The sequence below is a fragment of the Capra hircus genome, chromosome 5, assembly GCF_001704415.2.
Source record: "Capra hircus breed San Clemente chromosome 5, ASM170441v1, whole genome shotgun sequence".
In the NCBI taxonomy this organism is placed as follows: domain Eukaryota; kingdom Metazoa; phylum Chordata; class Mammalia; order Artiodactyla; family Bovidae; genus Capra; species Capra hircus.
Window position 1 is genome coordinate 98,299,236 of NC_030812.1, and position 22,291 is coordinate 98,321,526.

The 22,291-nt window shown below is 39.7% G+C and overlaps 1 protein-coding gene across 2 annotated transcripts; it reads left to right on the forward strand.

The window, feature by feature from the left end:
* Positions 564-21,070, forward strand: CLEC1A (C-type lectin domain family 1 member A). 2 transcript variants are annotated; one of them, XM_018048491.1, is made up of 6 exons: positions 564-1,280; positions 12,316-12,414; positions 14,248-14,424; positions 15,612-15,763; positions 18,218-18,336; positions 20,085-21,069. In XM_018048491.1, the coding sequence occupies exons 1-6, from the start codon at positions 1,166-1,168 to the stop codon at positions 20,257-20,259; spliced, it is 837 nt and encodes a 278-aa protein (XP_017903980.1). In that variant the 5' UTR covers positions 564-1,165; the 3' UTR covers positions 20,260-21,069. The 2 variants fall into 2 exon arrangements, with proteins under 2 accessions (XP_017903980.1, XP_017903981.1); XM_018048492.1 differs by lacking the exon at positions 564-1,280 and adding an exon at positions 10,257-10,328 and having other exon boundaries at positions 20,085-21,070.

Genomic DNA, 22,291 nt, shown 5'->3' on the forward strand with positions numbered 1-22,291 from the left:
AACGAAAGGACTCTCCTAGGCTGACATTTGCTGTATTTGATGCTTTACCATGTAAAGCCTATAGGGTGAAGTCTCCCCATTTTCCATGTACACACTGGTTCCCACACTAATCTTTTTGGCACCAGAGACCAATTTTGTGGAAGATAATTTTTCCATGAACCAGGGGTGCAGGGAGTAGTTTCAGGATGATTCAAGTGCATTACGTTTATTGTGCACTTAATTTATTTTTGAAAATCATTTTACTATTTTCTTTCTTTTTTCTTTTCTAAATTATGAAAATATGATAACACATTTATAAGAGAGTTGGAAAATATAAAACAAGGTCATATATCGCAATTATTTTTAAGTAGATAAATTAAGATTTTTAGTTGGCGTTTCAATATCAAACTCTCAAAAATTAATAGCATGAATACACAGAGAAGTAGAAGGATATAGTAAACCTGAAAAACACTATGAACCAATTCAACATAATTAAGATTTATGTAATTTTTATACAACGGTATGATACAAATTCTATTCAAGTTCCCATAGACAATAAACTGGGAGATACTGGAACATATCCAGGGATCTAAGACCAGGTATGTACTTTATTTCTAACCTAATGCCAAGGCTGATCTGACAGCAGGTACCAGTCCATGCCCACAGGTTGGGGACCCTGCTTTACCTTATGCCCTCGGAGAAAGGAAGAAGCCAGTCCAATAATTTCTTTTCACAAAGGCACAGGCAGACTAAACGAGATCTGAGTAACTCAGGGAGTGTGTGATGGATAAGAGCCTTGTGAGGTCCCTCTGGGATTATTGCTGGGAACCTTCCTTCTGGCGATTGTAAATTCTTGCCGTCTTTTTAGGTTGTAGTTACACAGGAAGTACTAACAAATAAACAAAAGAGAGCCGAGAAGGGCAACCCCTTGGATGATTGTTCAGATGGAGACCGCCCAAATAGAAAACACACGCTGTTTCCCCTCGGCCTGACGGATTTGGCAATCAGAGTTCAAGTTCATAGGACAGGGGCCGGGCCTCTCGTGGCAGGAACTGGAGTCGGAGGCTTCCCCTACTACTTGCTCAGGGCGGAGAACCGTAGGCATGCCTTTCAGTGCCTCGGTCTCTGAACTGTCTCACTCGGGGAAATCCAGCCACAGCCCACGGTCACCCGTGCAGGAATCCAGATGCTGGCCAAGTACAGCAGCACGCGGGACATGCTGGATGCTGATGGAGACACCACGATGAGCCTGCATTCTCAAGCCTCTGCTACATCCCAGCGGCCAGAGCTTGGCCATACAGGTACCCGTAGTCCAAGGTGGTCAGACCCTTGAGAAATGCAGGAGATGAGCTAGGGTACCAGCTTCCTAGCCTAGGAGGGTACGAAGTGGAGGAAAGAGAGAAAATGTTTCTGTGATTTACAAGGATGCATATCTGTGCACTTTTCTACAACTTGTATGCCACATATATGATCACGTGAAAAAATTAAACTCAGTGCATGTACAGAGATTTTTCTAAGAGCCTGTTTCTGGCAGAGTGGTTTGCATTTGAGGGTGTGTTAATCTTACCATTTTGTGTAGCACACAGGCAAACGGGAGAGTGAATGGACAGTTAGAGCAATGTCTTTTCTCCTTCCTGTGTTCAGATCCAATGCTGTTTTAGTTACCATCTGTGATCTGATCTGGAAATTTAGATTGATAAAGGCTACCTTTCTGCTAGTTTTGAACTCACGACTTTAGAGAGGTGTTTCCAAGCAGATACGGCAACCCTGATAGTTTGTTGTAATAATTCTGCTTCTTGAAGTTTTGAGGCCTAGGGAGAGTCATGCCAACATCAGGGGTTTGGTTTTATTATCTGTGAAATGAGAGGGGATCAAAACAAATGCCTTCTAGCATCCCTTCACCTCTGAAATTCCATGATTTGGTGATATAAATAATGGCTGCTGTTGCAATTGCATCCCATCTCATTCCCTTTTGTACTCTTGACTCCTAGAATATTATTGAAATAATTGGATTAAAATGTGAAAGTAATTTTAGTCATGTCTTATGCTATTTCTGATAGTTCACCTTGTCTCATAATGTATATATATATTTATATTTGTATTTATACATAACTATATATACATATGGGCTTCCCAAGTGGCTCTAGTGGTAAAGAACCTGCCTACCAATGCAGGAGACATAAGATGTGGGTTTGATCCCCTGGGTCAGGAAGATCCCTTGGAGAAGGAAACGGCAACCCACTTCAGTGTCCTTGCTAGGAGATTCCCATGGACAGAGGAGCCTGGCAGGCTACAGTCCATGCAGTCACACAAAGTCAGACACAACTGAAGCAGCTTAGCATGCACACATTTATACATATATATTTTTCTCAGTCCAGAGAAGAAGGATTCTATTTCCTAGAAAACTCAGACAATCCAAGGCAGAAATGTGACCTGCATTTTGGTAAAAAAAATCTCAAACTGTAGTAGAAACGGGAATAGGTTCTCATACCACAGGGTGTTATTTAGCCGCTCAGTTGTACCCGACTCCTTTGCCAACCCCTTGGACTCTAGCCTGCCAGGCTCTTCTGTCTATGGGATTTTCCAGGCAAGAATACTGGAGTGGTTTGCCATTTCCTTCTCCAAGGGATCTTCCTGACCGAGGGTTTGAACCCATGTCTCCTGCCTTGGTAGGTGGTTTCTTTACCACTGTGCCACCTGGGATTCTTGCGGCAGCTTTTTAGATTTTATTCATTGATTTATTTATACTAATGTATCTAGTTTCTGGTACTAGATCCTGGAAATTTTCAGCCTCCTTGATATGAAACAAACCGATGACTTTGAGATGTCAGATTCTGTAGCCACCGGATATGTGTAATAGGATATGGTATGTTCCTTCAACAAATCCTGTGAAGAGTCAGCTCTCAAGACTGTGGTTTCAAGTAGCTTGTATACAGCTTCATTTTCACCTTTGACTAGAACTGGGAATTTGCACAAACCTTAGTGATCAGCATGATCAGGAACAGGGTGTACCAGTAAGTTCTGCTGAGGTTAGAGGGTGGAGAGACGGGTGGAGCAGGATAAAACACCAGCTGAAACATCTGGCAACCTTTTTGTAAGAATGGCAATTGGAGCAGGAGGAGTGGAGGTCAAAATGTCTTGAAGGCAAACATCTGATAATAGTTGTCTTATCCTGCATGTCTGATATTTTGTTTCCATCTCATGATAATGCAAGTATTTAGAGGAATATCACAATAAAAGCCTCATTATTTATTATAAAAACAGATCTGATATCATTTTGCTGCTAAAAATAATAGCAACAACTACTCTGCAAGTTTTTCAGCAATGCAGAAGATTCAAATTCAATTTAAGATTGTGAGACAATTATGCCTGGGAAAATTTAATATTTTCTTTAGAATGAATAAAAATAAAGTATCCACATTCACTTATTTTCTAGTTTTTAATTTTTGATATAAAATTTACATTTGTGTTTAAAACATGCCAAATAATTCAAAGGATACAAAATAGAAATGAAAGACAATGCTTTCAGACCTCCTTTCCCTAAACTTATGCTTGAGGTCCGTGTCATGCCAGGCATGTTGCAAAATAGTGAGGATATAATTTCAAATATGATATGATCCCTGCTTATGAGGAAATTTAAAGAATAAGAAAGTTGTTAAGTGAACAGCAGGTGTGATGCAGTGCTGTGATGGGGCATGCTCTCCTAGAGGAATTGGTCCTTTCTGTCTGGTAAGGGCAGAGATCAGGAAAGATTTGAAAGAGGGAGTGACCATTGAGTGGACTTAACTTTAAGATGTTTCTTGTGACATGGGAACAGAAATGGGAGGGTTTAAGGGGCTGAGGTTGCTACAGGCAGCCAGACACATAAGAGGAAAGCCATGGCAGTCTTATGTAACTTATTACGGAGAATGAAATATATTATGGCTGAAGGGTAGAGTTGGAGGGGGATGTTTTGAAGGAATATGAAGCTGAATGAGCTAATACCGAGCCTTTACTTTAGACCGAGCATGAGGTAAGAAGATTCTGAGCTAAAGTAGTGTGGGAATGAGGAAGAGGAATTAGATGTGAAAGATATTGACAAGTGAGTGTTTAAAGTATTGGTGACCGGTTACAAAGGGGGAAGGCAAGGAGGACGAAAGCATAGGTTGACTGAGTTTCATCTGATGTCATGTAGATGGTGCTCCCATCAACTAAGAAAGCTACAGGAGGACTGGGGAAGATGATGGATTCAGTGTGAGTGTGACATGCTTGTAAGAGAAGGCACAAGCAGTTGGAGTTGCCTAAAGGCACTTGTATATATCTCATGTGGGTCTGAGGTAACGATTCTGAGCTAAATGTATGAAGTGAAGTGAAAGTTGCTCAGTCGTGTCTGACTCTTTGTGACCCCATGGACTATATAGTCCATGGAATTCTCCAGGCCAGCATGCGGGAGTGGGTAGCCTTTCCCTTCTCCAGGGGCTCTTGGATTCTTTCCCAGATGAGACACAAGGGAAGCCCATAGGCTTGGCCAAAAAGGGGATCATTTGAGTTCTTCCATAAGATGTTACAGAAAAGCTCAAACATTTTGGCCAACCCAACACACATGAGAATTAATGGCTTATAGGTAGGGATTATGGAGAAGGCAATGGCAACCTGCTCCAGAACTTTTGCCTGGAGAATCCCATGGACAGAGGAGCCTGGTAGGCTATAGTCCATGGGGTTGCTAAGAGTCGGACACGACTGAGCGACTTCACTTTCAATTTTCACTTTCATGCATTGGAGAAGGCAATGGCAACCCACTCCAGTGTTCTTGCCTGGAGAATCCCGGGGACGGGGGAGCCTGGTGGGCTGCCATCTATGGGGTCACACAGAGTTGGACACGACTGAAGTGACAGCAGCAGCAGCAGCAGGTAGGGATTAAACTTTCTGAGTGAGATCACTGAGGAATGTAAAATGAAAACAAAGTAAGACAAAACACAGGAGAAGAATGCCAAGGAGAGAATCTTGGGGAATATAATCGAAGGGCAGGCTGAGAAAGAGGCCCAGTAGGACCCACTAACAATGAGTGATAGACAGTAATGGATGTGGAGCAGGAGAGAGAGGCTTCTAGGAAGCCAAGAGACACTAACTTTGAGAGAAATGGAAAAGCCAATGGTAATAAAGAGCAAATTTTAAAAATAATAAACAGTATGGCAGAGAGTTCAAGCAAGCGGAAGGTTAAAAACAATTTATTAGAAATAGGAAGCAAAATGGATTATTGGTCATTTTTCATAGCAGGGATTTGAAAGGAACTAGTAGTTAAGAAAGAAAATACATAATTTAAATAATTTTCTCTTCATTCCTTTTCCCCCCACCTTTCTGTCTTCTTTTTTGAGGAGCCTGGCTGTAAAGAGAAAAGGTAAAATGTTAGAGCCAATGTGTTGTGGGGTTGTATGAGTGCTTTCTAAAATCATTTTTTACAGTGTAGGAGATTCTAAGTCAATTGTATATTGGAAAGAGTTGCAACTATGGCACTTTGCAGTAATAACGTACCAGAGAGAGAGAATGAAATAACTATGGGTCAGATTTCCTGTCTAAATATAGCCTTATCAAAAAATATGAAACCGTATTTGTGTTTAAGGGGAAAATAATAGTAAGAAGAGAACCTGAAATCCAAGTTCCATTTTTCCCTTACTCATATTAATTATAACAGTTTTGAATTTTTACAAGATTTTTAGCTTCATTTCCTGAACCACAGCACAAACCCTTCATTCAAGAGACATGGCAGAGGAACCTCTCTGGCAGTCCAGTGGTTAAGACTCTGCTCTTCCAATGCAGTGTGCTTGGGTTCCATCCCTGCTTGAGGAACTAAGATCCCATATGCTCTGCAGCCTCCCTCTCCCCCCAAAAAGCGAAGTGCTCCATGATAACATAAATAAAAGAAAAAACTGTATAGAAAAAGAGTCATGGTATAAACCACTTCTAATTGTTTCAATACATCTTTAATTCATGCCTACTAAAAGTCAAACATTATGGTAGGCACAGGGGAGGCTCTATTTTTAGGTGCTTGGAGAAGTGGAAGGAATGATCTTAATTGCTGATTAAAAGAGCATGTCATGTACTGCTATTGAACATATGTAGGAAGTCACGGAAGCAAAGAGGAATGAATAAGTTACTGACAGTGTTTACACACGTGGGTATCTTTGAACGAGGTGACATTTGATCTAGTCTGTAAGTCTAAGTTCAGGTTTTCCAGGAAAAGCAACTCTGGCCCTGGGTGGTCTTTCCAGAGTGACGACCACATGTGGAGAGATAAAAGCACAGAGATAAGAGCTAGCTTGATGCAGTATATTCGTGGATAAAAGAAAGGAGACAAAACTATAAAGAGAAGAGATGAGGCGTTGATGTCAGATTGGAATTTAGATCCAGACAATTGTGGGAATCATCAGCAAAGTCAAACAGGATGGCAAGGTAGACTGTTGGTCTGAAGAATGTATGGTCTTCAAAGGGAAGGAGTGATGAGGGAGGGGTTGGGGCAACTGAGGCTGAAGAGTAGGAGGGGATGCTTCTATGCAGGACCTTTTATAGCTGAGGAACATTTTAACCTTAGTGAAAGTGAAAGTGAAGTTGCTCAGTCGTGTCTGACTCTTTGCGACCTGGTGGACTGTAGCCCACCAAGCTCCTCCGTCCATGGGATTCTCCAGGCAAGAATACTGGAGTGGGTTGCCATTTCCTTCACCAGGGGATCTTCCCAACCCAGGGATCAAACCCAGGTCTCCCGCATTGCAGGCTGACGCTTTAACCTCTGAGCCACCAGGGAAGCCCATTTTAACCTTAAGGGAGACTTAAATTTAGTAAGCTCACCTTGGTGGTAGAGTAGAGAATATATGAATTTAAGGTGGCTCTTATTAAGATACTCACAACACAGATGTGAAAAGTTACAAGTGGTGAAATGCTAGTGTTTCTATAATTCCATGTGGAGCTCCCTTATAAAGGAAAATATTAATGTGGGATTTGTTGAGAGGATTGGGAAATGATTTAAAATATTCAGGTCCAGGACTTACCTGGTGATCCAGTGGTTAGGACTCTATGCTTCCAGTTCTAGGGGACACAGGTTCAACCCCTGGTCAGGGAACTAGGATCGCACATGCTGCTCGGCCAATAAATAAATAAATAACAAAATAAAATCACCTTTAAAAAATATTCAGCTCTAGAATGAATGCTTGGATAGCATATCTGGCTCCATCATTTACTAGCTGCGCAACCGTAAGAAAATTAAGCAGTTCTTGGGCACTGCAGTTTTCTTATCCATATAAAAGTTTAAAGTAGTGCCCTCTTGAATAATTATTGGGAGATTCAAATGAAATACTAAAACATATATAACACACTCAGTAAGTACTGTTATCAGTAGCTGTGTATCCTTGCCTTACTAACTTCTAACTAATTAATTGCCTTACTAACTTCTCTAGGACTCAGCTGCTTATCTGTAACACTGAGATGATAATAGTATCTACCTCATAAAGTAGTTGCAAGGATGGATGATATTAATTCCTATACAGTATTTATCTCAGTAACTCAAGAAATGTTAGCAATTATCATTAATAGTAATGTTATTTTTTTTTAATTTTTATTTTTACTTTCTTTTACTTTACAATACTGTATTGGTTTTGCCATACATTGACATGAATCCACCATGGGTGTACATGCGTTCCCAAAGATGAACCCCCCTCCCACCTCCCTCCCCATAACATCTCTCTGGGTCATCCCCGTGCACTAGCCCCAAGCATGCTATATCCTGCATCGGACATAGACTGGCGATTCGTTTCTTACATGATAGTATACATGTTTCAATGCCATTCTCCCAAATCATCCCACCCTCTCCCTCTCCCTCAGAGTCCAAAAGTCCGCTATACACATCTGTGTCTCTTTTGCTGTCTTGCATACAGGGTCATCATTGCCATCTTTCTAAATTCCATATACATGTGTTAGTATAATAGCCAGGACATGGAAACAACCTAGATGTCCATCAGCAGATGAATGGATAAGAAAGCTGTGGTACATATACACAATGGAGTATTACTCAGCCATTAAAAAGAATACATTTGAATCAGTCCTAATGAGATGGATGAAACTGGAGCCGATTATACAGAGTGAAGTAAGCCAGAAAGAAAAACACCAATACAGTAATGTTATTTTTGAAATATATTTCAGAAACAAAACTCTATTGGACATATAACTTGTTGTTTAGTGTTTAAGTCATGTCTGACTTTTGTGACTCCATGGACTGTAGCCCATCAAGCTCCTCTGTCCCTGGCATTTCCCAGGCAAGAATACTGGAATGGGTTGACATTTCCTTCTCCAGGGGATCTTCCCAACCCAGGGATCGAACCTGCATCTTATGCATTGTCAGGCGGGTTCTTTATCACTGAGCCACCTGGGAAGCCCAGTTTGCAGTGTGACTTTACGCAAATTATTAAAATTCTTTGTGTCTTTTCAAGCTTTTACGACCCTTCTTATTTCAAAGGCATTTAAAAAGTATTCAAAACTTGACCTTAGCACTACAGTCTTTTATAGCATATTATAGTAAGAGGTTACAGGAAAGAGGTGGGTTTTTTCTATATATATCTTATTATTCCTAGGGATGTTTGGTATCATTCCTTGGCCTGACCGCACCTTTTTCTAAACAAGCCTCAGGAGACAGCATCAGAGTTGTCTTCCAAAAAATAAAGCCAAGCTAAACCAACGCACCTCCAGGCAGCTTATTTTTCTTATTTTAAGGTGGGAGTGGCCCAAGAGAGAGAGACTTCATTATGATCAGGGTGCTTGGAACAAAACTCGGGAAAATTAAATTCGCAGTTAGAAAAAAAACATACCTAGAGGAAAAATAACTTCAAAGAAAAGGAATAAGTAAAACTTTCAATACTATAGTCTCACCATCATGGAAGTCTGGTTTCCTAGTGCTGGGTAAGTTCTTCTCCCACAGTTCCTCCCTGCTATCCCAAGTAAGTAGGATATATAATATATTTGATAGTAGGAAAGCCTGGCGTGCTGCAGTCCATGGGGTCACAAAGAGTTGGACATGACTAAACTAAATAGATAAGAGAGAAAAATAAAGCTACCATGGTGGTGGGTCTACATATATACTTGCCTCTGGAATCTAGAAACATCCATCTGGTTAATTTTCTTGAGCTACATAAGCTATATAGAACTTTTAAGAGACAGGGTTTGCAGGAGGATGTTTAGCTTAAGCGGTATCTCTGATCTTACTCTTTCAGGTTCTGCTTATTTGAGATATGCTTAAGGATGCTGTCATGAGTAGCTAGCAATTTCCAGAAAAATTTAGACCAATCCTGATAGAGCAGCCACTTGAAAGAAACAGAGGAGAAAGCAAGTCTCTGCTCTATCCGCTTATGCTTCTGCATGTCACTTAAGTCAGTGTCTAGAAACCAGTTTGGCCAGGAGATGAATTTAGCTGAGTCTGCCCTCTGCTGACAGAAATCTTGCTGAAAAGTCAATAGATTAAAAAAATAAAAAATCAACCTGTAAAGCTTAATGTTAGACGATGCTCCGTGCCTCTGTAAAAATTACATAGTTTAGATAATATTAGTTTTTCATAATTTCATCTTTCATGCATTTGCTCCTTCAAATATATGGTGGTGGTGGTTTCATCGCTAAGTCATGTCCGACTCTTGTGACCCCATGGACTGTAGCCTGCTAGGCTCCTCTATCCAGGGATTCTCTAGGCAAGAAAACTGGAGTGGGTTACCATTTCCTTCTCCAGGGGATCTTCCTGACCCAGGGATTGAACCTGGGTCTCCTGCACTGCAGGCAGATTCTTTACTGACTGAGCTGTGAGGGAAGCCCTCAAATATATATTTAGGCCTTATGAGGCCAGGCACTATTTTCAGTGCTGGAAATACACGGGTGAACAAGAAAGACAAGATCATTGTTTTTATTATTTGTATTATCTTATTTATTTTGAAGCTTCAAGTATTAGTTGTGGCACCCAGGCATCATGTAGGATCTTACACTGCAGTGCACAGACCCTCTGGTTGTGGCACGCAGACTCAGGAATTGCAGCCCCCAGGCTTAGTTGCTCTGTAGCATGTGGGATCCTAGTTCCCTGACCAGGGATCAAACCTGTGTGCCCTGTACTGCAAGGTGGATTTTTAACCATTGGACCACCAGGGAAGTCCCGACAAGATCACTGTTTTAATGTAATGTACATTCAAGCAGAGGAAATAGACAAAAGCAAAGAAAGGTGATGGAATATCACTTAGTAATCTTTTTTTTTTTTTTGACATACATACATAATGGGATGATGTACTAGAGATGAACTCCCAGAGACATCTTACAAGGATGCACCATTTAAATGGGAAGCTGGATTGCAGGTAGGCTATTAGTAACCCGCCTGAGGATTGATTAATGCAGGAGTATAAACAGAGCTAATACAAAGGTACTAAGACAGGGACACAGTGGTTTGGATCAAGAATAAACAGAAGGTCACTGTGACTAGACTGTTTGAGTGAGAAGAGGATAGTTCGGAAATGGATGAGAGACCTAGATAGGCTCCAGATGAAAAAGATGCTTGTAGACTTTTATTCTAAGTGCAATAAAGCTATTGGCAGGTGTTGGTTTTTTAAAAATTTTTATTTATTTTGGCTGTGCTGGGTCTTCATTGCCGGGTGTTGGCTTTCTCTGGTTGAACTGAACAGGGGCCACTCTCTAGTTGTGGTGCATGGGCTTTTCACTGTGGTAGCCTCTCTTGCTGCAGAGCAGAGTCTCCCTAGGGCATGCCAGGCTTCAGTAGTTGCCACACTCTCAGGCCTAGTTGCCCCACTTACGTGGGATCTTCCTGGACCAGGGATCAAACTCGTGTCCTCTGCATTGGCAGACAGATTCTTAACCACTGGACCACCAGGGAATTGCCCCTATTGGCAGTTTTTAAGTTGGGAAGTACAATAAAAAAATGCCCACTTTTTAAAAAGAGCCATCTATCTTTAGGAAAAGTGATAATGGATTTTGTCCTGAAAATAATGCACACCATTGAAAGTTTTTGTGAAAAGATATGATCATAAAATTAAAACAAGATTCACATTTTAAAATATTTCAGTGTCTGGATCCTGATTTTTACTTATTTTCCCTGTTTGGTGGTAAGTCTAAGAGGATATTGATCGTATTTTCTACTTCTATACTATCTTTACTATTAATAGTTATCATTCCCCATTTGGAAATAATGCATAGTACAAATCTCTGTATCTGAAATTTATCATGCAGGGGACTTTGCTAAAGAGGAAATGAATTTATATGTCTTTAATCTTTCTGATTTTGAACCTAATTTGAATTCCCAATGAAGTGAAACTCACAGGTCACGAAGAGACCAGGGTTTGAGAGTTTAACTGCCCTTTCATTTTTATCACAATGCTAGAGGATACTTGGATCTGACTGTGGGTCTTCCTGGTCAGATATTGCTGGTTATTCAGATTGATAGCTGACCTCACAAGGTGATGAGCTTATCCCTGACTCAGCAGAACCTATGCAATCACCAGAAGGCATGCTTGTGGGCTGTAGGCAAGGGAAAGATGCTGGCTAGAGTTTTGTTTTGTTTACATTCCTTAATGGGTACAAGGTTGAGATTACTTAAACCCGTCATTGAAAAACTGATGATCATGTTGCATTTATCATCTATTGTTGGAGCTATAAAATCAAATGAATGAACAAGAAAAATAAGAAGGACTTTCAACAAAGAAATTCCAAAATGAAACAGTAAAACAATAACTTCTCATTGTGCGTGCCTGTGTCCAGTAGCTCAGTTGTGTCTGACTCTTTGCTGCCCTAAAGACTGTAGCCTGCCAGGCTTCTCAGCCCATGGCATTTTCCAAGGAAGAATACTGGAGTAGGATGCCATTTCCACTTTTCTTGCATTGGCAGGAGGATTATTTACCAACAGTGCCCCACTACTGATAGGCAATTTGCTTTTTCGAACTGGGAAAGGGAGTGTTTTGCAAAAAGTAACAACGCATTACTTCTTTTCTGATGATGTGAAAAATTGTTCTTTGTTAAGGCATTTTCATGAGAGTCTTTTGCAACTTTAATTTTGACAAAAAGAAGGTTAATGGTAATGCATAAATTGATTCAATGCAAAGTAGGACTGAGTAGAGGAGGAAGGTAGAAGTGAGCGGGATTTATGAAAGAATCTAGCAGAGATTAAGTCAGGCCTGGCCTGGACCCTTGTTACTATTTCCCAGGACCAAGGGAATGGTATCTAGACCCTGAAACCTGTTAGAACCAGCTCCTCTTACTCCCTTGCTACTGATGTAGATCTAAGGGGAAGAAAAAGTGAAACCCTGTCTTTGCTTCTGTTCCCTGTCTTTGCAGAGCACCAGCGTCCTTCTTCTGCTTGGCGTCCAGTGGCCCTGATCCTGCTGACTCTCTGTTTGGTGCTGCTGATTGGCCTGGCAGCTCTGGGGCTTGTGTGTAAGTCCGCACTCTGACTTGGGGGAGGATCCTGGTTTCAAGGTTTGTCTAGGATGAGAAATACTTATTATTTTTTTTTTTAACTTTGATTCTGGAGCCTGTGAATAAGTCCTTATTCGGATGAAACCCTGTAAATGATGAGTATAGTGGAAGAAGCATTAAAATACGACAATCACTTTCCAGCTAAATGTTTACATTCTGTTTGAGATAAGAAGGTGGGCTTCCCTGGTGGCTCAGAGGTTAAAGCGTCTGCCTGCAATGCAGGAGACCTGGGTTCAATCCCTGGGTTGAGAAGATCCCCTGGAGAAGGAAATGACAACCCACTCCAGTATTCTTGCTTGGAGAATCCCATGGACAGAGGAGCTTGGTGGGCTACAGTCCACGGGGTTGCAAAGAGTCGGACACAACTGAGCAACTTCACTCACTCACTCACTCACTCACTCACATCAATGTTTAACATCAGCAATTTTTAATGTATCTACACATCAGCTCTTTTCCATTTCACAAAAGACTATAGCTACAGTGATTTTTGTTTCTGGCATTTATGGCTCAGTGGGCCATGCAGAGGGAAAGATTTAATTTATATCCAACCTCCTCAAGGTACAGAGAATAGACCAAGTCTTTAATCACTATAATATTTGATATTAAATATTATTTTTAAAAGGAGGGGGTGCTTCCCTGGTGGCTCAGATAGTAAAAAATCTGCCTGCAATGCCAGAGACCTGGGTTTGGTCCCTGGGTCGGGAAGATCCTCTGGAGAAGGGAATGGCAACCTATTTCCAAGAATATTTCAGTATTCTTTCCTGGAAAATTCCAAGGACAGAGGAGCTTGGCAGGCTACAATCCATGGAGTTGCAAAGAGTCAGACACGACTGAGCGACTAATACACACTCACACTCACACACACACACACACACACACACACACACACACACACACACACTATTGTAATAAAGAAGTCCAAGAAGTTATAGAATCATTTTGCAGAGACTTGTGGAAATCAAATAAAGAAGAATGCATGTGTAAAAGTCTTTAATTTTCAAACTAGTAAGAATTAAGTTTAAAACTCAAAAAAGAAAGGGGATAAATTTATTTCAACAAATGGGACCCTTTAACAATGTGTCCTTAAGAGTTGAAGAAAATTGTTAACAGTAAAAGCAGGTTTTAATGTCACAAATTACATTTTTATAGGAAATTTTAGAACTTGTTTGCAATCTTAAATTAAAAAAAATTTTTTTAAGTGTATCCTAATGTTTCTACCCTGGATCCCCAATTTTGATATAACTGTTGTTTTGCAGGCAATATTCTTTTCAATGATATAAAGTGACTCTCATGATTCATGGAGGATGTTTCTACCTAGATTTAGAAACTTGGAATTTAAAGCTAAGTTGAAATTTTCTAGCCTAGTCATATTGAGAAAATTACTTGTTCTCACTGAACCCAGTTTACAAAGCTATGAAATATAGAAATGATAATATTACTATGAATGTGATAAAAATATATGGTGTATTGACAATACTCAATATAATGATTAATAGATAAATGATTTATACTTTTAGGTTGAGTAATGGTTTGACAGTATACACAGAAAGATTTATTGAACAGTAAATATGTTTAAGGAATTTATCCCTGAAGCTGGGAACAGTTATTGTAACTCTACATTTTCAGATATGCAATTTATTATAGACTAGAGCCCAAACTTGAATGTAGGCAATATGAGATCTCCGAGCCTGGGATCTCAAACAACGTACTGTTTTGTTTTCCCCAGGTGTAGACAATAGAAATAAAAGTGAAGAAATATGCTGTCCAGCCTCACTTGGTAATTTGGTTTAGTTTTTCAGTTCTACCAGCTCTCTAACACTCAGCAAGACAGCATTTTGCAAAAGGAGGAAAAATTGGGGAATCTCTCCCGACAGCTGCAATCTCTTCGAAGCCAAAACAGGAAACTTGCAGAAACTCTGCATCACGTGGCTGAGAAACTCTGCCGTGAGCTCTACAACAAAACTGGAGGTGAGTCCTGATCACTGAGCTTCTCTCTGTTCTCAGCACATCTGTCCATACAGAGCTGATTCTCCCATCAGTGTACCTGGGAAACATGTATTATTCAGCAAGTCATCTGGCAAACTTAATAAAGGGTTTGAACAGCCAGGTCATCCCCAGTTATCGAGATCATGTAGTTCAACTGTGTCTACAGTACAGGACGGGATTCATCAAGTTCAAACATTTTTAAATAATAAGTACAATTAACTTTGAATAACCAAAATAATACTACAAGTAAATAAAATACAGGATTACCTTATGAAATATTTCAAATAGAAAAATACAAACGAATATAATAACCATTTGCGTGTTGACCTCAGACTTTAAGATGTCAACATTTTGACGTTGGATTGCTTTTAAAATAAAGATATTTTTGTGGAATGATGGAATTTTCATCTCACTGCATACCCACAAGGGACCTGGTTTCAGATACCCAACTCTTAAAGGCCCAGGACCATGTGCCCACATAGGTGTTAGACCATGGTTCTGAGAGCCTAGTTCTTGCATTTATATTCACTACCCACTCCGTCCATCTCACTCTTGGTCTGTGCACTTGCTTCTCTGAATTTGATGTCCATCTTAACTTCGGACTCATGGAGATTTGCTGGTTTAATTCATGCTTGGCTTAGTATTTATGTGGTCTTTTTCTAAAATTTTATTTACTTATATTTGAGTGAGAAAATAATCCATGTCCTATTGCTATATATTTCGTTAAAAAATCCTTGTACTACTGTATAAGAAGATATTGGGGAAGAAAATTATAGAAACGCCAATGGTTTCTCAAATCCAATGCATATTGAGTTTCTGAACAGATTAAAAGGTTCTTTATGAAATTGAATATACTTTTTTTGTGCTGAATTACACAGGGCAAGAAATTTGAAGTTCTAACCACTTATAACTACAGTCCATTGCCCATGAAAGCAGATCATGTCTGTTCTAACTCCCACTGTATTATTTTTGTTCCTGCTGTAAACCCAACTCTAATTCCTGGCGTACAGTGGGAATTTGGTAAACATTTGTAATTATCATTGCCTGGGCAATTAAATATCTAAGAGAGAGAAAGAGTCAATTGTTTCTTGGGTCATCAAATATTATGTGATTTTGAGAGAAGGAAGACAGGGTAGAAAATAACTTACTAAATGTGGTTTCTTTTCAAGAACACAGATGTAGCCCTTGCCCAGAAAAATGGAAATGGCATGGGGACAAATGCTACCAATTCTATAAAGAAAGTAAGAGTTGGCAGGGCTGTGAATATTTCTGCATTGCTGAGAACTCGACTATGCTGAAGATAAACACACAGGAAGTGCTGGTAAGGTCCTGAGGCTTGGTGAGTGTTTGAAGTAGTCTCAGAAAGAGGTATTGGGATCGACATATACATACCGTTATATATAAAATAAATAACATATACACAACTGTTATATATAAAAATCCCTCTATAGCACAGGGAACTCTATTCAGTACTCTGTAATGACCTATATGGGAAAAGAATCTAAAAAAAAAGTGGATATATATATAACTGATTCACTTTGCTGTATACCTGAAACTAACACAATATTGTAAATCAACTATACTCCAATAAAAATTAATTTAATAAAAAGATTCTAAGCAATCAAGGTCCACAGACTCTCTCATTTATTGTAATCAAGGCTTAATCTTATTTTTATTGCTTTGAGTGATCCCTTGTGGTCATCATTTGTAGAACGATCTCAACAAATATCCACCCCTTAGAAACATGAAAGAAAGCCTTTCAAATTCACCATCAGTCAGGACTCAAATAAAGAATATCTCAATTTCTTGAGCTCTTTTGGCTTATGTAAGAAGGGAGCAATATTGGTGCCATATCAGAGGAACGAAAATAGCACTTCCTGTCTTTCTGTGAAAGTGGCGAAACTTTTGATTGAAAACCATGTAATTAAATCATAATCTGCAAATAAATACCTTGCCTTCTGGAAGTTTATAACCCTAATATAGAGTGGTCAAGGAAAATATGAAAATAAAATTGGCATTTATTGATAGGTACATACAATTCAAATTCACTATTAAAATGCTGTGGTTGTTCCCTTTTCTCTTATATTTGTTATTGACTTTGAATTAAATTCCTCAAGCAGTATGACCATTATTTATCTATCATTGTTTCAGCAGGGGTCATGGCACAGAGTAGTTTATCAACAGAGTTATTTAATTAAAATTAAGACTCAACTAAGTCTGCAAACTCTTAACATCTTTCTGTAAACTTGTCTTTGTGCATCATGCTCAGTCGTGTCCAACTCTTTGCAACCCCAATGACTGTAGCCCACCAGGCTCCTCTGCCCATGGGATTTTCTAGGCAAGAAGCCTGGAATGCGTTGCCATATCCTTCTCTAGGGGATCTTCCCGACCCAGGGATTGAACCCGGGTCTCCTCCTGCATTGCAGGTGGATTCTTTACCCGCTGAGCCATCAGGGAAGAACATCTTTCTAGTTGCATCTTAATTCCTTTCCACTTCCTGAAATCTATGATGGATGAAACTCTGCAGTCTCTCTCATCTACTAAAATAATCTTTTTCATCCTTTCTTGATGGCTTAGTTTAGGCAGAAAATGAGGTAGTTTATTTGGCCAAGCCAGTGTAACCTGGCATAAACTCTGTTAATTTTTCTTAGTCTCTTTGTTTCCTCCACCTCCAGCATATACTGAGGATTCAGATATACCACTGAAGAACACTATATTCAGTGGGTGGAAATATTATTATGAAAGATATATAGAAATTTTCTCTCATGTACTTTGTATATTTATATATATTTAAATCACTTTCATATGATTTATGTATAGAACTTTTAACATGAAGGGGTCACGATTTATTTGGTGATAATATTTTCAGCTACAGTTCCTTTGATATGCCTGTTTTCTGACTGTTGCTTAACAATAGCTTCATTTATATTTGTGATAAACTTTTATTGAACCATTATGTGACATTAGTTATCTGAGGGGTTAAGAATGTGAAAATAAATAAAATGAAGTGTATGTCCTTAAGGAATTCATAGTATTGTGGAAAAGAAAGACATAAAAATGTATAATTATAACAGATTTAGATAAATTTCATGTTAAAGAATGAGAATAGATATAGATGAGACTGAGAATAGATAGAGGGAAATAATCAATATGAACAGTAGAAAAGGAATTCTATATACAAATACACAAGAATGTATATACAAATATATGAAACATTTTTCTTCTTCATCTGAGACATAAATCATCCTTATAAATCCCTCTTTTACCTTTTTTTTTTTTTTTTGCATTATTCTTTTCTCCTTCCTGGTTAGTCCCTGTCACATATATTTGTGAAGATTCTTCACATTCCTGCACTTTTCCTTCCAGATTCTTCCATTTCCCAAATGTCTCCAAATCTGTCTCCCACATTTTTTTTATATCAATCTTATTTAATCCTGTGACTTGGAAATAGTGGATCATTTCTAAATCTTGGCTGATGTGATTCTTGGTTTTAGCACATCAGTATTCAGTCCATGCTTACTAAGACAAAATAATTCTTTAACTTGGACAGGGAGGCCTGGCGTACTGCGATTCATGGGGTCGCAAAGAGTCGGACACACTGAGTGACTGAACTGAACTGAACTGAGCAAATTAGCTGACTTCAGGATGCACACCATTTTTTGTTAATGTCCTATTAGTTATGGGGGCAGGACTCATGTGTTGTTCCTGTATTAAAATGCAAGCCAGCCCATATAACATCTCTAAAGCTAAAGGTTTTCTTGTGTGCCTTTCACAGGAGTTTGCCATGCCTCAGAGCTACTCTGAGTTTTTCTACTCTTATTGGACAGGGCTATCCCGCAACGGCAGCGGCAAGGCCTGGCTGTGGATGGATGGAACCCCTTACTCCTCCGAACTGTAAGCCTTTAGCACGTTACATGGGAAAAGCATTTAATAGATTTTTCTTAAGTGACAAGATACTGTGTAGGAGGATATCAAAGATACATGCAAAATATAGTCCTTACTGTCAGAATGGCTCATAAATCAGTGAGAGAGACCAAATGGGATTCGTTGACAGAGAGCACAAAAGAGCAAGAGAGAGAGGAAGCTCTGCTATAGATGAATAAACTGAAGCCCAGGTTATAATGGTGACCCGTGTAAGGTCACACAACTCTACAACTTGTCAATACCTAGAGATAAAGCAAAACCTTAGATCTCTTGATTTTCTTGCAATGAAATGGGGAGTACTTTTTCAAAATACAGTCTCTGAGGATTTACAATATACACAATTATATTATCAAAAATTAGTTTAACTTATATGTGCATTTAGATAGGAATGAGTATGGTATATTCTTCGAGATTGGTAAGTGTAATATCTATGTCATCAAAATATATAACAAATATCATATGTCAATGCGTATATGTGGTATCTAAAAAAATGGTACCAATGATCTTATTTGCAAAGCAGAAATAGACACACAGACATAGAAAACAAATATATGGATATCAAGGGGGAATGGGAGGGGTGAATTGGGATGAATTGGGAGTTTAGGATTGACATATATACACTACTGATACTAATGTATAAAATAGATAACTAATGAGAACCTACTGTATAGCACAGGGAACTCTACTCAGTGCTCTGTGATGGCTTAAATGAGAAGGAAATCCAAAAAGAAAGGATATATGTATGCATATAGCTGATTTGGGCTTCCCAGGTGGCTCAGTGGGTAAAGAACATGCCTGCCAATGCAGGAGATGTAAGACATGTGGGTTTGATTCCTGGGCTGGGAAGATCCCCTAGAGGAGGGCATGGCAACCCACTCCAGTCTTCTTGCCTGGAAAATCCATATGGACAGCAGAGCCTGGCAGGCTACAGTCCATGGGACTGCAGAGTCGGACATGACTGAAGTGACTTAGCATGCACACATGCATAGCTGATTCACTTTGTTGTACAGTAGAAACTAACACACATTGTAAAGCAACTTTACTCCAATAAAAATTAATTAAAAATATATAACAATTAAAAAAAATAACAGTTTAAAGCCATGTTTGAGCAGACATCTTTCTGCATAACTATAGTGAAAAGTGTTAGTCACTCAGTCATGTCTGACTCTTTGCAACCCCATGGACTGTAGCCCCCCCAGGCTCCTCTGTCCATGGAATTGTTCAGGCAGCAATTCTGGAGTGGGCTGCCATTCCCTTCTTCAGGGGATCTTCCCAACCTAGGTATCAAACCCAGGTTTCCTGCATGGCATGCAGATTTCTTACCATCTGAGCTGCCAGGGAAACCCCTATATACCTATATAAGATTTATTTTTCCAGGAGAGAGTACATATTCAATGTGATTATTTTTTATTCTACAGTTAAATAAACTGAGATAGATAATTTTTCAGATGGCAGTAAAATCATATGGTAAGTTGGATGACAACATGTATTTTAATTTTAGTCAGAAATAGTTTTTCTTGTTTTGAGTGACCTGATGCCCCTGGAATGTATGTGGAAGTTGAAGGGCTGAGAAGAAAGAGGCTGGTGACCCCATCTTTTCAGTAAACTCATTCTGGGTGTCTATTCTATAACTTTACCTAGCTTAGGACCCTCCCTATGTACTTTATTTATTTTAGAAATAAACTATGATAAAATAACTTTTTTCTTTCTTTTTTGAGGTTTGAGCTTATGATAGATTTGACCAGCCTGAGAAGCAGGGACTGTGTGACCATCCTCAATGGGAAGGCTTTTTCCAAGGACTGCAGAGAGCTGAGACGATGCGCTTGTGAAAAAGCCGCAGCCACGGTGAAGGTGCAGAGTCTCCATGAGCCTCTGAGTCGGAGGTGGAGGTGAACGGTTCTCCAGCTACAACCACAACTGCAGGCCCCCTTCAGAGAACTGGAAGCTTCTGCTCTGCAGAACACAACTCTAGACTCTTTATGCGCACCTGGCCTCGTGTGGGTCCAGTTCCTATTTCTGTCCATTTAGTCCCTGTTATACCTTCCAAGTGTTGTTGTGGTTTAGTCGTGAAGTCGTGTACTCCCCCAGGTACTGAAGATTTAATAATAATAAATATAAATAATGGAAAGTGTTGGCGATTTTAGAATGGACTTGTGATTTAGGGAAAAACTCAACTTCAAGGTGCTCTTCCACAAAATATGATAGCAGTCAGTGTTGTGGTTGCATGTGTCTTATTGAGAGTTTATAGTTGCTTTTGTAATAGTACTGATTATTTCATTATTTGAGGAGACTAAGAAGTCTGGGAGAGGCATGATTTCTTCAGGAGGATAGTTTTAACATTCTAAATTTTAAATCTTTTTAGTTATGCGTATGTCTTCAGCATATGGTTAAGGATGAGTCAACTGAATTGTGATAGGGTAAGTTATCTAATCAGATCGTGGCAAATGAAAGGGACACTGTGACATCTATATACACAGCTGGCTTCTTGTGCAGGTGTCCCCTGCTCAGAATAACAATATGCACACACGTAGCAGAAATTCCTAATAACACCATCATGACATGCCGGGGTCCTGCCCCTGCAGGAGCCAGGGGAACCCGAGGGAGAAACGGCATCGGAGAAGAGAATGATTTAGAGAGAGATAAAGAAAGAATGTTGTAGATAAGAAAATAGCGGAGAGAAAAGAGGCTGATATTCCTCGGTTTACATAGAAAGCCAATAAAGCCCTGAGATAAGGAGCATGCTCTGTTCACGGAGGCCGCAGGTGCCCTCCCGGTCTCCCGAGGGAGTGAAGACGCAGAACGCCTTCCCGTTCAGGGCTTAGAAACCCGGGCAGATAAGTGAATGCAGGGAGCTTCTATGCTCCAAGGGATCAACCTGAAAAAAAAAGGAAAAAAAAGAGACACTGGGTGACCAAGCTTCTTCAAGCAAGGCCCATTATTTTATTTTCAAAAAGGACTTTTATACTTTGACTTGTACATAGAGGGAAATGAAAGATGCAAAGTCATACAGAGTCAGCCCAAACATTACATCTGTTTTGTCCTTATCGGAACCAGGATTTTTTCTGCAAACCTTTCCCATAGACAGTGTTGTGTACATTATCTTCTGGCCTTGGAGGCCTGTGGACATTTTATGACCCTCTTTTGATAAAGGCTGCTCAACCAGAAAACTTATTTCCCCTTGAAATGTTTTTTTCTTCATATTTCTAATCTATGTCAGCCTCAGAAAATGTTAAATAGAGTTACATTTGTCAAGGAGCAAAGGTGCAGTGAGTTACAAGAAAGAACCAATTAGCTCAAAAGTCTGATGTGGTTAATTCCAAGGCTACACTTGTTTTTCTCACTTTCCAACTATGTGAACTAATGCACTCCCAGGTGTACAGTGGATAAGAGATATGGGAACTTAGCAGCAAGCATTGGCCCAATAATGAAATCCTACACCAGCACTACTCTAATAACTTTTAACTCTTTGAAAGGCTCTATGTTTTAGGCTTCCCGTGTCTCTCACAGTTGGGAGGCTGTGAACAATCATATGTGTAGCTGCAAGAGTCTGAATAAACCTGTCAGACAAGCTAGAATGCTAACAGAGGGGGTTTGATTGGAAATATTCCTCTCATGTCTAGGAGACTTATTAGCTAGAGCCCTAAGTTGATTTTCTCCAGAGAAAGGTGGTCGGGGATAGCTCCCTGTTAATGTCAGAGGAGTTGGTGAAAGTCATGAAATAGTAAAACAGACAGATTCTGGTTTGGGGGTAGATGCTCGAGAAGGGGGGCCCCTCAAGGCCTGATCTCGCCTTGGCCCGTCAGGCCTCTTCCTCATGACCTTTGCCACGGGTGGGATCTCCCATGGTGGCTCCCGGCAACGACACACTGACTTCACTGGATTAGAGAGAAGTCAATTTTAGGGGTTTAACACTAGAAGGGATAAT